Below are 15,877 nucleotides of genomic sequence, written 5' to 3'. Positions count from 1 at the left end.
CGTCCGTTTCCAAAAGTAATTTTCAAGACGGGCGAATTGTATGCAATGAATTCCGAATATATCATTTCACATCTATAATTTAAACAACAACAACAAAAATATATATATCCGCCCAAAAATAAGGAATTATATAGTAAAAGAGAAGGGACAAAATAAAGATTTTTAAAAGAGAATTTATTCACGTGGCTTTAGTATAATTGGCAACATTGTTACTACAGATTATTTTCTATTATATATACTCTTCAAAAAAAGAAACGCAAAAGGGTACAAATGGGTTATAACTCCGATTTTATGTTTCCTACCTGTTCATGCTTTGTGAATATAAGGTCATTGCATGTCCCAAACACATTCCCACGGTTACATTCGATAAAACGCAGCTACTGTACAATAAAGTTCCAAAATGTGAATATTCGCAAAAACGCAGCCACGTGCAAACCATGTCACCACTGCACGTGCGTTGTCTGCACGTGCAACATGAACACCGACAGTATAAAAGTGCAGGGTGTTCGCTTGCCTGGCCTCTGTATCTGGCCGACAGTTGACAATCCAGGACATGCCACGTCTCAGTGAACCGCAGAGAAACAATGCCATCGGCCGACTAGACGCAGGCGAATCCAGAACGGCCGTTGCCAGGGCATTCCATGTGTCCCCAAGCACCATCTCCAGACTGTGGGACCGTTACCAGCAACATGGATCAACACGTGACCTCCCTAGATCCGGTCGACCACGGGTCACTACCCCCGGGCAGGACCGCTACATCCGGGTACGCCACCCTCGGGAACGATTGACTACTGCCACCTCCACAGCCGCAGCAATACCAGGTTTGCGCAGGATATCCGACCAGACCGTACGGAACCGCCTACGTGAGGTAGGAATTCGTGCCAGACGTCCAGTTCGAGGTGTCATCTTAACACCACAACACCGTCGACTCCGACTGCAGTAGTGCCAGATTCATCGACAATGGCCTCAACTGCGATGGAGACAGGTGTGGTTCAGTGACGAGTCCCGATTTCTGCTCCGACGTCATGATGGAAGATGTCGCGTGTATAGGCGTCGTGGTGAACGTTATGCGGCAAACTGCGTGCAGGAAGTGGACAGATTCGGCGGGGGTAGTGTCATGGTGTGGGCAGCCATCTCACACACTGGCAGAACTGACCTGGTCCACGTGCAGGGCAACCTGAATGCACAGGGCTACATTGACCAGATCCTCCGGCCACACATCGTTCCAGTTATGGCCAACGCCAACGCAGTGTTCCAACATGACAACGCCAGGCCTCACACAGCACGTCTCACAACGGCTTTCCTACAGAACAACAACATTAATGTCCTTCCTTGGCCATCGATATCACCGGATTTGAACCCAATTGAGCATCTATGGGACGAGTTGGACCGACGCCTCCGACAGCGACAACCACAGCCCCAGACCCTGCCCGAGCTGGCAGCAGCCTTGCAGGCCGAGTGGGCCACCATCCCCCGGGACGTCATCCGTACTCTGGTTGCTTCAATGGGCAGGCGGTGCCAGGCAGTTGTCAACACACGCGGAGGCCACACCCGGTATTGACTCCAGATGACCTTGACCTTGGTGGTGTGTCCTATCACTTACTCACAATGGACTAGAGTGAATTGTGAACAATCCTGCAACATTTGGTAATTATCGGACTCACCATTCAATAATTAAATCAATTCTCCAAATGTTACGACAATGTGGTTTTGCGTTTCTTCTTTTGAAGAGTATATTTAGCCTGCACAAACATTCCTTACCCACCTTCTCTCCGATACCCAATTAATTACCGCCTACCACGTGTACTGTTCGTTTCTGCCAAGACATAGTACGGATATTAATTCACACCATTCGTTTTTGTCAAAAATAATTGGAAATCATGACTTTACTATGCTTAAAATTAATTTTCTGTGTTCTTAATTCTTTTCTTCTTCTTTTTTTTTTTTTTAGAAATGTGGCATACTGTGCTCAACCAAACGCGAAAACCTTGCGTGGTCCAATCGCAGTTTCGTCCATCGACTACGACCTTGCTGCTGCAGATGACGCACTACAAGGAACTCGTCATTTAGCGGATCTACCCAATGGCGTCAGGCCACGTGATGTCTACGAAATGGCAGGTCCAGATGACGCAAAGCCAGAAACGGCTTATTCAGCAGATTCGTCCAATTACGCCTTTCCAGGTGATTACTTTGAACTGGAGGGTCCAGGTGACTCTGGACCAGAAACAGGTGACTATGAACTGGAAGGTCCAGCAGACAAAGCTTCTGATGAATACAACACTTTGCACGAGACACAACGAAACAGAAACCTAGATCTGAACTACAGCCACATTGGTGAGGCCGAGCTAACTGGAGAGCTGTACGACACGACAGAACCTACACCACACGGACGGACGGACAGTGAGATGTACAGCCACATCAAGGGAGACAGATTTGAAGACGAGGATATGTACAACCATACGGACGGGTCTGATGACCTACCAGAGCAGTATGATCCAGAATACAACCACATTACTACTAAGTAGATACATGTACTAGTATTTGTCGGCCACATCGGCAAACCTAGATACTATGCAAATTATATACCAGAGAATAAATTTTTATTGATTTAATCAGGATAATACATGTTTTGTAAATATGGCAAACCTGTACTTACAAAGAATACATTTATATTGAAGCATGTGAGATAATAATATTTGTAAATAAGGCAAACCTAGAAACTAAGCGAATTATGAAACAGAGAATATATTTGTATTGTAGCAATCTGGATAATGCATGTTTTGTAAAAGTGGCAAACTAATATGTACAGATGTTGTACCTAGAAACTAAGCAAATTATGAAACAGACAATATATTTGTATTGAAGCAATCTGGATAAAGCATGTTTTGTAAAAATGGCAAACCTCTATATACAAAGACTATGTTTATACTGATACATTTGACATAATACAATTTGTAAATAAGGTAACTTACAGTCTACTCAATTTATTTGAAGAAAAAAACACCTTTATTTATAATGAATCAATCTAGAAAGTTACGTTTCCTAAGCATAACGCATTTATATTAACCGTGGCAGGAAATCCAAGCTAGGATATAAATGCCTTGTAAATAATAACAGACGCAGAAATTATTCACATGCTTTATGGCAGAGAGCAGACACACCAGTACAAAGTTGAAAGTGTGTTTTGTTTAACGACACCACTAGAGCTAATTGATTTATTAATCATTGGCTATTGGATGTCAAACATTTAGTAATTTATAGAGAAAACCCGCTACATTTTTACATTAGCAGCAAGAGATCTTTTTATATGTACGATACTGTGGCCTTTGATATACCAGTCGTGGTGCACTGGTTGGAACGATAAATAGCACAGTGGGCCTACCGACGGGGATCGATCCTATATCCTAGCGCTTTTACCACAGGGTTACGTCTCGCCCTTAACAAAACATACTAGGTGATATGTATATTAAGCAGCACATTGTTTAGTAAGAGAAAGAGAAAGAGATAAAAAAGCACACGTGGTGTATGCAACAGAATAGGTACTGTTATACAAACTCGATAATGCACGTTTAATAAATATAGCACACATACCAGTTTTCGCCATGAGGAAAATCAAGGTGAGCTAAATATCACTAAACAAATTCCAAGTGAGCAATGCCATGAAGTTTCAAATGAAATACATTAAATTATTATTGTAAGGCGATACATTTGCAGCTCTCATAAAACTTTCCAGGCTAATGTGGAGGGAAACGGGAGTAACGACTCGCCTTTTCAGACAAATACTGGATACCATCCTACTGTTGTGTACGACTGTATGTGTGCACGTGTATGTGTGATTGTGCGCGCGCGTGTCTGCAGGCATCGAAATAAGTCGAGAACGGTCATTCAGATTACCGGGAGGTTACCACATGTAAGAAAATTTCAACGTTAATGGTAGTTTCGTTTCTGAACGTAAACCAAACAATGCATTCCGGTCTTCTGCGTTTCATTTTCTCGGAAGGAATTGCATCGATGTTCGTATTCACTTGTGCAATTGCAAGCAATTATAGTAATTCCGCGTTTAAGCTTCTGTCGCGGGTCAGGCCACTGGCTATCTAGAGACCGGACCCGCAACAGACATGCTCAAAACTCCAGTGGTATATGAGCATGTTAATACATATCGGTTTCGGTTTCCGCGTTTAACCAGCGCCCACTAGATAAATTTACTTCCGGATTTCATTTCTCGTACCGATGTTCGCGCGTACCGATACAATTTCAGAATTATTATTATCTTTCATTGTTTTATGATAAAATACGAGGAAAAAGAAAACAGAACATTTTTATTTTAATCTATTTATTTATTCAATTGTTCAGTGTTATTAAATATGATTCACATACTTGTAAAGAATTATATGTAATACATTAAGAACAGTGATAAGATAAAGAATGAATCATAAATACACGTATACTACAATAATCATCTAGCACACATACAAGGGCGTTAAAAGTAGTAGTAATAGGAATTCAGTTTTAACTTTCATATAGTTGTGGTAACCTATGGGTTACCAGGCTATATTTTGTGGCAACCTGTAAATGGGTTACCAGACACAATGCGTATTTCGATGCCTGCATAAAGCTGTCAATGCGTATTAGAATATATGTTTATTCAAGCTCAGATGCTTGTGGGGCAAACTCTTTGACTGGTCACATTTGTGATGTTGCCTCACTGGTTGGCATCCATTTGCAGACATCCCTGAATCCTGAACATCACTACTTGCCGTGTTGGCCTTCTGTTAGAGCGCTCGAGGTAATCAAATGGATGATCCCTGTAAGGATAAATATAACAATGAACACTTCAAGCCAAATGTGACAGTCATCAGAAATGTCTGTGTCAATGACAAACACTAAAATAACGTATTTGTTCATTAATTTTTTTCTTGGACTCGCAACATTACCCCGACCCCACGTGTGCAAATTCAGCAATTTCCGTGGACCTCATTCCCTTTCGTACGTACTAAAGTATGCCCCATCCCAATCTTTCATATGCCTGTCCCAAAAATATTATTTTGGTTTAATATTTGATTGCATTTTAAATTTCGAAAACTGTAATCCCATGGTCTGAATGACGAAAATGCTAAAAACTAATTTCTTCAAAACTGTGAATGGCTACACTCATGAATCAACGTCAAAACAGTGATGACACCAAATATTTTTGTTCTACCAGCTGTAGTCGCCAAAAGTACAAACTTTAGTTGTTAAGTACATTTGTTCCCACTAAAACGTCTGCATTACATTGTAAATCGAAAATCGGAAATTTTAGTTAAGCCTAGACATCCTGAATGAAGTTATTAACTTGGTATTTTAACAATAAACCTATATAATATGTACCTTATAACAATGTCTTGTGTTTTTAATGGTTGTTTGCATGTACCAACAGACAGACAAACACTCGTTTGTAAATCATGTACTGGATTTAGTTTGCAATCTAATGTTTCCACAGTGAGGACTAGGAACCCACTGTCGCACTTTGATGGCATCATCAGGGTACTCGTGCATTAAGAGTTGAATGATGGATCCAAAATCAGACATCACATGGCAGTAATAGCAATGGAAAATAGCCTTCGTTATTCCAAATAAGCAATAGCACCTGTATTACTTCATTGACGTTTGTAACAGTGTTCTGTGATCTGAAACAATAGAAACAAAATATTAATCTTAATGCATGTACGCAACTTCCTGGACAGTTCCTTAGCAGTTCCAAATTAATAACCTGGACAGTAACACGACAACTACCACCAACCCGTACAGTTGTTATTTTCATCAATATCCTGGATAGGAACCAGACAACTACCACAAACCCGTACTACAGTTGTTATTTTCATCAATATCCTGCACAGTAACAAGACAACTACCATTAACCCGTATAGTTGTTATATTCATCAATATCCTGGACAGTATCCAGACAACTACCACCAACTCGTACAGTTGTTATTTTCATCAATATCCTAAAATATAAACTTCATTCAATGCTGACATTACAACACAAGGTTTTTAGTTGCTTCAGAAAAGTAATGCCCAAACCTATTGATTTACTGTTGGCTTAAATGTGACGTTTTCGTGTTGAAAATAACTTTTTAGAGGTTTTGCGTTGGCTCGCGGAAATATACCACGAATTTAGAAATAAATAGTAAACATAATAAACCTTGTCATACAAAGAATATATAATCTACGTATCTGTAAGTGTTTCCAGTACCACGCTACATTTAATTAATGAAATATAGAAAAACTTACCCACTTCTTACCGTCGTGCACTCGCTGTGTTCTGTCGTTTACGACTATCCAGCGGGAAAATGGTACTAAGCAACTTCCGTTTTGGAATGGACAGCGTTTCCCCCTGTTAAATAGCATAAACATCTCAGGGTTTAATTAGTATAGTGTTTCATTTGTTGATAACAAGTAGTGCTCCCCCCTTCCCCTCCCCACACCTAGGATTTTGATCAGGGTACGACCCTGCATCAGGGGCGGATTATACTTTAGGTAAAGGGTGGGGGGGGGGAGGTTCCGAAACAATACGTAAATATTTATAATTTGAAATTATAAATTTTACGTGGACATCAATTTAGATCTACGTGATGGAGTTGTTTTTGTTTTATCTGTGGTGAGGGGATCCGTGCAACTGGAACCCCCCTATAATAAGCCTCTGTGCATAGAAGATAATAAAGAGTTCCCAGTTAATTTCAATTTCAATTTCAACGTATTTCCGTGCTAATACCCAATTAATGTTGAAGCACGCTGTCCTGGGCACGCACACATCATCTGTCTGTCCAGGACAGTAAGTTGGTTGTTAGTGAGAGAAAAGAGGGTGTAGTGGCCTTACACCTACCCACTGAGTTCGCTAAAACTCGCTCTGGGTGGGAGCCGGTACCAGGCTGCGAACCCATGGCTTAACCACGACTTAACCACGACACAACCGAACTGTTATTGAAATCATTTTATGTTGTCAGGAGCTTTAAAGTTCAGCGAATGTTATGAGGGGTGGGTGGGGTGGGTGGGTCTACTTATGGAAAGAAATAAGGAAACATGATATATCAGAACAAATTTAACACAATAATAGTCCCCCACCCCCGGGAATTAGCATAAGCGGCGGATTGGGGGAGGGGGAGGGGCAGGTCGGACGAACCCCGGTGCAATATTAAGCTATTCATATTAAGTGTCCAGGGTCAATATAGACAAAATGGTCCACTAGGTTCTTAGCACAAACCATGGCCTTTGTTGAACCAGTTATGGGTCACTGGTCGGTGCAAGTGGTTTACACCTACCCACTGAACCTTGCGGAACAATCACTCAGGGTTTGGAGTCTGTATCTGATTAAAAACCCCATGCCTCGACTGGGATAAACAAATGAATAAACAAATATAAATAAATAAATAAACATAAAAACAAAAAAACAAAAAAAACCCGCCAGTCACTTCACGTAGTCCTTAACCAACATGCTTTGTTTATGACCCAATATCAAATAGAGATCCAGAATCCGACGCAGAGATAACTAAATATTATTTTGTGCCCCGGAAGAACAATCTACTAACTAGGGTCGCACCCAGCGAGCAGGCAATGGGACTGTCGCCAAACCCCCGACTCCCTCCCACGACAAATAATATATCCATACCCATACAGTTGAAACACCCAGACACGTACACATGGAAACAGGCGAAAAAAGACACGACAGATAAATACCGATAAATACAGTTAGTATATCGATTCAAGTTTCAAGTTTATTGTGTTTAACGACACCACTAGAGCAGATTAATCTACTGTTGGATGTCAAACATTTCATAATTCTGACATCTATGAGGAAAACAGCTATATGTTTTTTGGTTAGCAGTTAGACATCTTTTATATGTACTTCCCATCGACAGGACAGCACATACCGCGGCTTTTGATATACCGATCGTAGGGCAATGAGGGAATGAATCAACCTAGAGGGTTCGATCATACGACCGAAGCAGCATCTCAGTCAGTCAGTCAGTCAGATAAACCGATACAAACAATCAGATAAACCGACACAGTCAGTCAATCATATAGGCATACCAATAATAATAGTCAATCAATCAATCAATCAGTCAGTCAGTCTCATAGTCAGTCAGTCAGTCACTTAGTCACTCAATGAGCCAGTCAGTAAATCAGTTAGTCACTTAATGAGTCAGTCGCTCAGTGAGAGAGAGAGAGAGAGAGAGAGAGAGAGAGAGAGAGAGAGAGAGAGAGAGAGAGAGAGAGAGAGAGAGAGAGAGAGAGAGAGAGAGAGAGAGAGAGAGAGAGAGAGAGAGAGAGGAAAACAGACAAACAGGAAAACAATACAGTAGAAGAGACCGACAGAGAACAAAAGAAATTGTTTTATTTAACGACACCACATTGATGTATGAATCATCATTTGTCATTCTGACTGACACAGACACAGACACAGACACAGACACAGACACACACACAGAGAGAGGGAGAGAGAGAGAGAAACACACGCACACAAACACATACACGCACGCACACACAGAGAGAGAGAGAGAGACACACACACACACACACACACACAGGGACACATACAAACACACACACAGAGAGACACACAAACACACACACAGAGAGAGAGAGAGAGACAGAGAGACGACAAACACACATACACACACACAGAGATACACACACAAACACAGAGACAGAGACACATACATACAGACACATGGACACACACACACACACGGACAGACTTCCATTCCACTCTATAATATATAATGTATAATATATACATTCATATTCATTACATTCAAACTAAAACGTCTGTGTTCACATACTCTGTGGTTGTAAAGCCTCTGACAAAACGTGTCCCCGTTTCGTTTTATTGAGTAAACACGAACCATACAAATATAGAAGAAGAGTACTGAGTGTACGGATGGACAGAAAACAGACAGAAATGTTTTATTTAACGACGCACTCAACACATTTTATTTACGGTTATATGGCGTCAGACATATGGTTAAGGACCACACAGATTTGGAGAGGAAACCCGCTGTCGCCACATAGGCTACTCCTTTACGACAGGCAACAAGGGATCTTTTATTTGCGCTTCCCACAGGCAGGATAGCACAAACCATAGCCTTTGTTGAACCAGTTATGGATCACTGGTCGGTGCAAGTGATTTACACCTACCCATTGAGCCTTGCGGAGCACTCACTCAGGGTTTGGAGTCGGTATCTGAATTAAAAATCCCATGCCTCGACTGGGATCCGAACCCAGTACCTACCAGCCTGTAGACCGATGGCCTGCCACGACGCCACCGAGGCCGGTGAGTGTACGGATGGGTAAAGAACTTCCTGGTTGCTGAGAAATAACTAATGGCGTCGTCATGAGATCTGTGTGGATATACTGGGTAATAGCAGGCGTTTTTACACATGTTGCATACGGAAAATTAGGTAAGTTGTTTGCTCGAAAGTTTGTGTGTTTTGTTTAACGACACCACTAGAGCACATTGATTTATTAATCATCGGCTGTTGGATGTCAAACATATGGTCATTTTGAGACAGTCATAGAGAGGAAACCCGCTACATGTTTCCATTAGTAGCAAGGGATCTTTTATATACACCATCCCACAGACAGTAGCACATACAGCGGCCTTTGATATACCGGTCGTAGTGCACTGGCTGGAACGAGAAATATCCCAATCGGTCCACCGACGTGGATCGATCCTAGACCGACTGCGCATTAGACGTGCGCTTTACCACTGGGCTACGTCCCGCCCTTGTTTGGTCGAATTTGGGGTCAGTAAATACTGGTATTAGCAATATAGGCTGTTTCTGTTAGATATAGACTGTATGGAGGGAAAACAGAGTATTTTAGAATTGAATATAGGACTGTTATGTGACATATGATGTCACTGTTTCACATAAAACTGATAATTATTCATGAAAAAACTCACGTACGCACGCCTGGCCGTCCACCCACCCGCCCGCACGCGCGCGCATACACTCACGTACACACATAAGCACAACCACAATCACAGGCACACACGTATAAACGCACGCACACAAAAAACAAATAAATACACATACACGTCCGCACACACATTACATACGCACACAACCCATTATATGTCACCCGCATGGACATGCACGCGGACACAACACATACACACATTGAAATATAAAAAAAACTAAACAAAACTAAACACAGTAATGCAGTATATTAAAATTATATCATGAATACAAGCAAGCAAGCAAGTCAGCATTCTTATCTTTATATATATATATATATATACTACTCAAAAGAATTTAAGGGTCAGACGATATTTTCGACATTATTTTCTGAATGTCAGTTATATTAGCTAGACCATAATGTCACGCATGGTATTGTTCCATTTTGACGAAAGTGGGTCTAAGCAACCCATAAATGAATTAAAATCCACTGTCATTGACACTGTCGACTAGTTCTAATGGCGAAAACATGCTTACATTTGCACGTAAATTAGGGCGAAAGCGAAAGGTCTGCTAAGTGCCCATAACTTGCTTTTTCACAAAGCGCTTCATTTGTACGCTTTGCACGTGTAATCCATGTTCCCAATGCTGAATTTCTGTATAATTGGAGCTTGCGTTCGTGTACGGTGCACACTCCAAATTCGACAATGGTACGACTTCAACTGACTATCGAAGATCGAGGAAGGGCTATTGCTTGGCTTCAGGATGGCAATACGCAAAGAAATGTTGCTCTGAGACTTGGTGTCAGTCAGAGTGTCGTTGGCCGACTGTGGCAATGGTACCAAGCAACGAATTATGTTCGAAATCGTCCACGTTCGGGAAGACCCCGAAGCACTACAAATAGAGAGGACCTCTACATCACCAATATGGCTCTACGTCAACGCACAACCATTGCACGCCGATTACGTGACAATCTGCGGACTGCGACTGGAACTCGAGTGTCTGATCAAACCATACGCAATCGTCTGAGAGCCAATAATCTACGCTGCCGTCGCCAGGCTGTTCGACCACCACTCCTACCACGTCACAGAACGGCCAGACGTCACTGGTGCACGCTTCATCTGCGGTGGCAACGTGTTCAGTGGGGTCAAGTGATGTTCACTGATGAGTCCAGGTTTAGTCTCCAGTTCAACGACGGTCGGGTTCGTGTCTACAGACGTCCTGGGGAGCGCTTCGCTGACGTTAACGTTAGACAACGTCACCGGTTCGGTGGTGGCAGCGTCATGGTGTGGGGCGGCATCTCTATCCACCACAGGACCCCCATCTATGTGGTGGATGGCAATCTGAATGGAATCCGCTATCTGAATGAGATTATCCGGCCGTTGGTTCTCCCAGGCCTTCAGCAGATTGGCGGCGGGGCATTTCTGCAGGATGACAATGCCAGACCCCACCGCGCCAGGGTGGTAACGGACTTTCTCAGACAACAAGGTATCGCCAGGATGGATTGGCCAGCATATTCGCCTGACTTGGCCCCAATAGAGCACGCCTGGGACGAATTAGGCAGGAGAGTTCGGGATAACCATGCCCCTCCGGCCAACCTTCATGATCTGGGTCAACTTCTTATGGCAGAGTGGCAGGCCATTCCCCAAGAGTTCTTCAGACGTCTGATCAACAGCATGAGGCAACGATGTGTCGAGTGTATTCGCGCCAGGGGTGGATTCACACACTATTAAACGAATGTTCTAATGTGTAAAATCCATGTTTGACAACCTTCAACTTTGACAGCATGTCATGTGACTTTCTTGTATACAGTGACGTTTGTGGTTTTTTGTAAATATGGAACAATAAAAAATTTGGTGTAGTTTACATCATCAATCTAATACACTCTGAAACTTATTTGGTTATAAATTTTTGACCCTTAAATTCTTTTGAGTAGTATATTATAGGGCGAGACGTAGACCAGTGGTAAAGCATTCGCTTGATGCGCGGTCGGTTTGGGATCGATCACCGTCAGTGGGCCCATAAAGCTATTTCTCGTGCCAGTCAGTGCACGGGTACTTCACGGGCTGTGGTTTGTGCTATCCTGTCTATGGGATAGTGCATATAAAAGATCCCTTGCTGCTAATCGAAAAGAGTAGCCCATGAAGTGGCGACAGTGTGTTTCCTCTCGCAATATATGTGTGGTCCTTAACCATTATGTCTGACGCCATATAACCGTAAATAAAATGTGTTGAGTGCGTCGTTAAATAAAACATTTCCTTCCTTCCTTCCTCAATATCTGTGTGGTCCTTAACCATTATGTCTGACACCATATAACCGTAAATACAATGTGTTGAGTGCGTCATTAAATAAAACATTTCCTTCCTTCCTTCCTCAATATCTGTGCGGTCCTTAACCATTATGTCTGACACCATATAACCGTAAATAAAATGTGTTGAGTGCGTCGTTAAATAAACCATTTCGTTCCTTCCTATCTACTATATGGCTGTCACATTAACACGCCATTACCGACTCGCTGTCATTTAACAGTCGGGAAAGTCAGTTAAGATGGATTCGTGAAAAATATATTTACAAGGAACATAGTTTTGAAAGTGTTTCCTAGGTCACTCACTTTGATCCAGAAACTTTGCCGTTGACAATTAAAAATAAGGATAAACTGCGGCATAACACCATTTACTGAGTACATAATTAACACTATTGGCAAAATAATACTTCAGTGCGCGCCATGTTTCTTCCTGGTTAGTGAACATTTACAATGTCATGGCGAAAAACAACATGACCTGTATTTGGATATGTGTTATGCTGTACTGTGTATCAGAAACCTATGAGATTTTATGTGAGTTAACTTCTGTTTTATTTTTAAAGAAATAATAATATGCATTTATCCATCGATCCGTCGCTATGTTCGTCCTATCTTTCAAGTAGGCACGCACGGAAACGGATACACACACACACACACACACACCCACACCCACACCCACACCCACACCCACACCCACACCCACACCCACCCACACCCACACACACACACACCACTAATTTAATTCTAATCTACTCTAAGTTAATCTTGGGACCAAAATATGAACCACCAGACCAAATTTGGCATATTTTTCATTAGTTTGTCGATCCACAGACTTGGGAATTTACATAATATATATTGTTTTAAGTGCATTAAGTGCGTTTTTGGAGCAATAGCGCTTAAGTGCGGTTTTGTAATACGTTATTTTCCATATGTTATGTTGCTTATTAACATCTCAAAATCGCTGTCAATGCTCAGCAGGGCATGGGCAACAAATTCCCATTCCAACTTTTATCAGTTTTAACAAACAAACGGAATTATTTCACTTTATTACAAAACGACACACATGTACATTTTTCAAAAGTGTCGTTTTGTAATAAAGTGGCGAATTGTAATAAAAATACATTTATTATTATTTTTTTTAAATTCTAATCTACTCTAAATTAATCTTGTGGCCAAAATATGTACCACCAGACCAAAATTGGTATATTTTTTTCATTAGTTTGTCGATCCACAGACTTGGGAAATTACCCATATTGATATAAGTGCGTTTTTGGAGCAATAGCGCTAAAGTGCCATTTTGTAATAAACTTCATTTTCCATATGTTATGCTGCTTATTAACATCTCAAAATCACTGTCAATGCTCTTCTGCGGTATTAGTTTACAAAGTCAAGTGGTATTGTGCAAACAATGATAAGTAGTGAAGATCGTAAAAGTAAGGAATAGTAGTAGTAGTAGTAATAGTAGTAGTAGTAATATTAGTAGTAGCAGTAGTAGTAGCAGTAGCAGTAGGAGTGGCAGTGGTAGTGGCAATAGCAGTAGTAGCAGCAGCAGCAGCAGCAGCAGCAATAGTAATAGTAGTAGTAGCAGTAGGAGTGGTAATAGTAGTAGTAGTAGTAGCAGTAGCAGCAGCAGCAGTAGTAACAGCAGTAGTAGTAGTAGTAGTAGTAACAGCAGTAGGAGTGGTAGTAGTAGCAGCAGTAGCAGTAGCAGTAGCAGTAGCAGTAGCAGTAGCAGTAGCAGTAGTAATAGTAGTAGTAATAGTAGTAGCAGTAGCAGTAGTAATAATAGTAGTAGTAGTAGTAGTAGTATTCGTAGTAGCAGTAGTAGTAGCAGCAGTGGTAGTAGGAGTGGTAGTGGTAGTGGTAGTGGTAGTGGTAGTGGTAGTGGTAGTAGCAGAAGTAGTAGTAGGAATCAGGAAGCCTTACGAAGACAGATGCTTTATTGAATTAAAATTTCAATGTTTTTTTCTAAATTCTATTTGCTCAGCTCCTTGGAGAAACATTACTTGGGATGCTCTCAAAGATGAATATAAATTCAATAACGCAATGGATTGGTGGACGGCCGCAAATTCTGGATGTGACGACGTTGGTGTCCTTCTTGCGAATGAGCATATTTCAGAAACACTTAAAACCAAAATGGAGACAAGTCGAAGATACTGGGTTGGTGCTCTGGAAGCGTATACGCCATGGAAATGGACAGGTAATAACTTATAAGAACTGAAATAGTTGCCTAACCAGTCGCCAACACCTTGTTTAGTTAGCGGGTATTATATAAAGGGTTTTGGGTTTTATTGCAGTTATTTCCAGGTATAAATACAGGTTTTATGTCTGTGTCTTAATTTTATATAAATACTAAAATGATAGCCTATAATATAACAGGGACGGGTGTGATCACCTAAAAACTATTTGGTACTAAAATGTTGAGAGACGCGTTTTCAGGATAATTTAGTGATGTTTTGAGATTTTTTGTTAGGAACATTGTGTGATAAATGTTTTGAATTGCATCAGTCATAACTGTATAATATTATACAGACCGTCCTAAATAAATTAAATAAGAATACTTATCATTCATTAAAGGCTTTTGTAGGAGATATCGCTGGCACTATAATTTGTGATATATCCTGCGATATTCATCTAGGAGATATCGCTTCTTATAAGCTTGATTCGTCAAATTATAATCACAAGACAATATTTTGTTACGTCACTGTGTATGCTTCAGCGCTAAACCTATCATTAGTGACGTCACGCCACTGTCGTTTTGCTCGTTAACGAGTCTACCGCTGCCGAATATAGTTACATTCAACCCGCATTACTGACATTGTTTACAACTGTCGCAAAAGAAAAGAATGATAATATATGATAAAAATAATACCCCCATCGTGTCTTATAATATCATAATTTATCAGCACTCGGCAAGCCTCGGATTTCATACACAACTCGTGCTGATACCACCACCACCCCCCCCCCCCCCCCCACGAAAAATCCCAACAAACCCCCTTACCAAAACCAACCCCCCACCCCCCAAACAAAATGGGATTCAAACTGAACAATTTAAAATAAATTAAATAAAAACTAAATTAACATTCGCGTTTTTTTGTTTGTTGGTCTGTATATTTTATCACATACCACACCCGGTGCTTCTCGCATTGTAAGGTTAAACATGAACTAAAATTAAAATACTGCTACAATATGTGTGTATATATATATATATATATATATATATATATATATATATACCTTTCTATTCTAATAAACTGTTATGTTTCAGAGGATAACACCACACTATTAACGCTAAAAGGATCACTAGACGTTTCGCTTATCACAGATTGGAATTATACATTAGACGCCAATGAACCGTATCTCTGTTACGAGACATGCGATGGAGGACCAGTTGGTTTACAGGTGATTAAAATTAATTAATTAAAAGTGTATTAATGTAATGAGAAGAACAGTAACACTTTGTAAATTAAGAGATGTGTCCATATGGCTTTTGCTAATGTTGAAAATAATCACCTCATTAAACAAAGCAAGAACATAGCAACACTTTCTGTTAATTGAACAATACTACTACCACTACCACTACCACTACCACTACCACTAGGCACACACACCTACACACACACACACAAACACTGCTTAA

The 15,877-nt window shown here is 41.0% G+C and overlaps 2 protein-coding genes and 1 long non-coding RNA gene across 4 annotated transcripts in view; 2 read left to right on the top strand and 1 right to left on the bottom strand.

Annotated features, from left to right (window-relative positions):
- The window catches only part of LOC121385676, a 68,437-nt gene extending 65,470 nt beyond the window's left edge, over positions 1 to 2,967 (top strand). For both annotated transcript variants that reach the window (XM_041516446.1, XM_041516447.1), the window contains exon 11: positions 1,952 to 2,967. In XM_041516446.1, coding sequence (XP_041372380.1) covers positions 1,952 to 2,525 — 574 coding nt within the window. In that variant the 3' untranslated portion in view covers positions 2,526 to 2,967. The remainder of the gene's footprint in view (positions 1 to 1,951) is intronic.
- A 1,750-nt stretch (positions 2,968 to 4,717) lies between these two features.
- Positions 4,718 to 6,306, bottom strand: LOC121385679. Its single transcript, XR_005959563.1, has 3 exons — positions 6,271 to 6,306; positions 5,368 to 5,666; positions 4,718 to 4,805 (listed from the first exon to the last, which is right to left on the bottom strand). It is a non-coding gene; the product is annotated as an uncharacterized LOC121385679 (long non-coding RNA).
- Positions 6,307 to 9,337: 3,031 nt separating this feature from the next.
- The window catches only part of LOC121385675, a 69,460-nt gene continuing 62,920 nt past the window's right edge, over positions 9,338 to 15,877 (top strand). Inside the window, exon 1 of the mRNA XM_041516444.1 lies at positions 9,338 to 9,437. Within this exon, the coding sequence (XP_041372378.1) occupies positions 9,371 to 9,437 (67 nt within the window). The 5' untranslated portion in view covers positions 9,338 to 9,370. The remainder of the gene's footprint in view (positions 9,438 to 15,877) is intronic.

The sequence above is a fragment of the Gigantopelta aegis genome, chromosome 11 (genome assembly GCF_016097555.1).
Source record: "Gigantopelta aegis isolate Gae_Host chromosome 11, Gae_host_genome, whole genome shotgun sequence".
Classification (NCBI taxonomy): Eukaryota; Metazoa; Mollusca; class Gastropoda; order Neomphalida; family Peltospiridae; genus Gigantopelta; species Gigantopelta aegis.
This window is presented reverse-complemented; position numbering and strand designations above follow the sequence as displayed.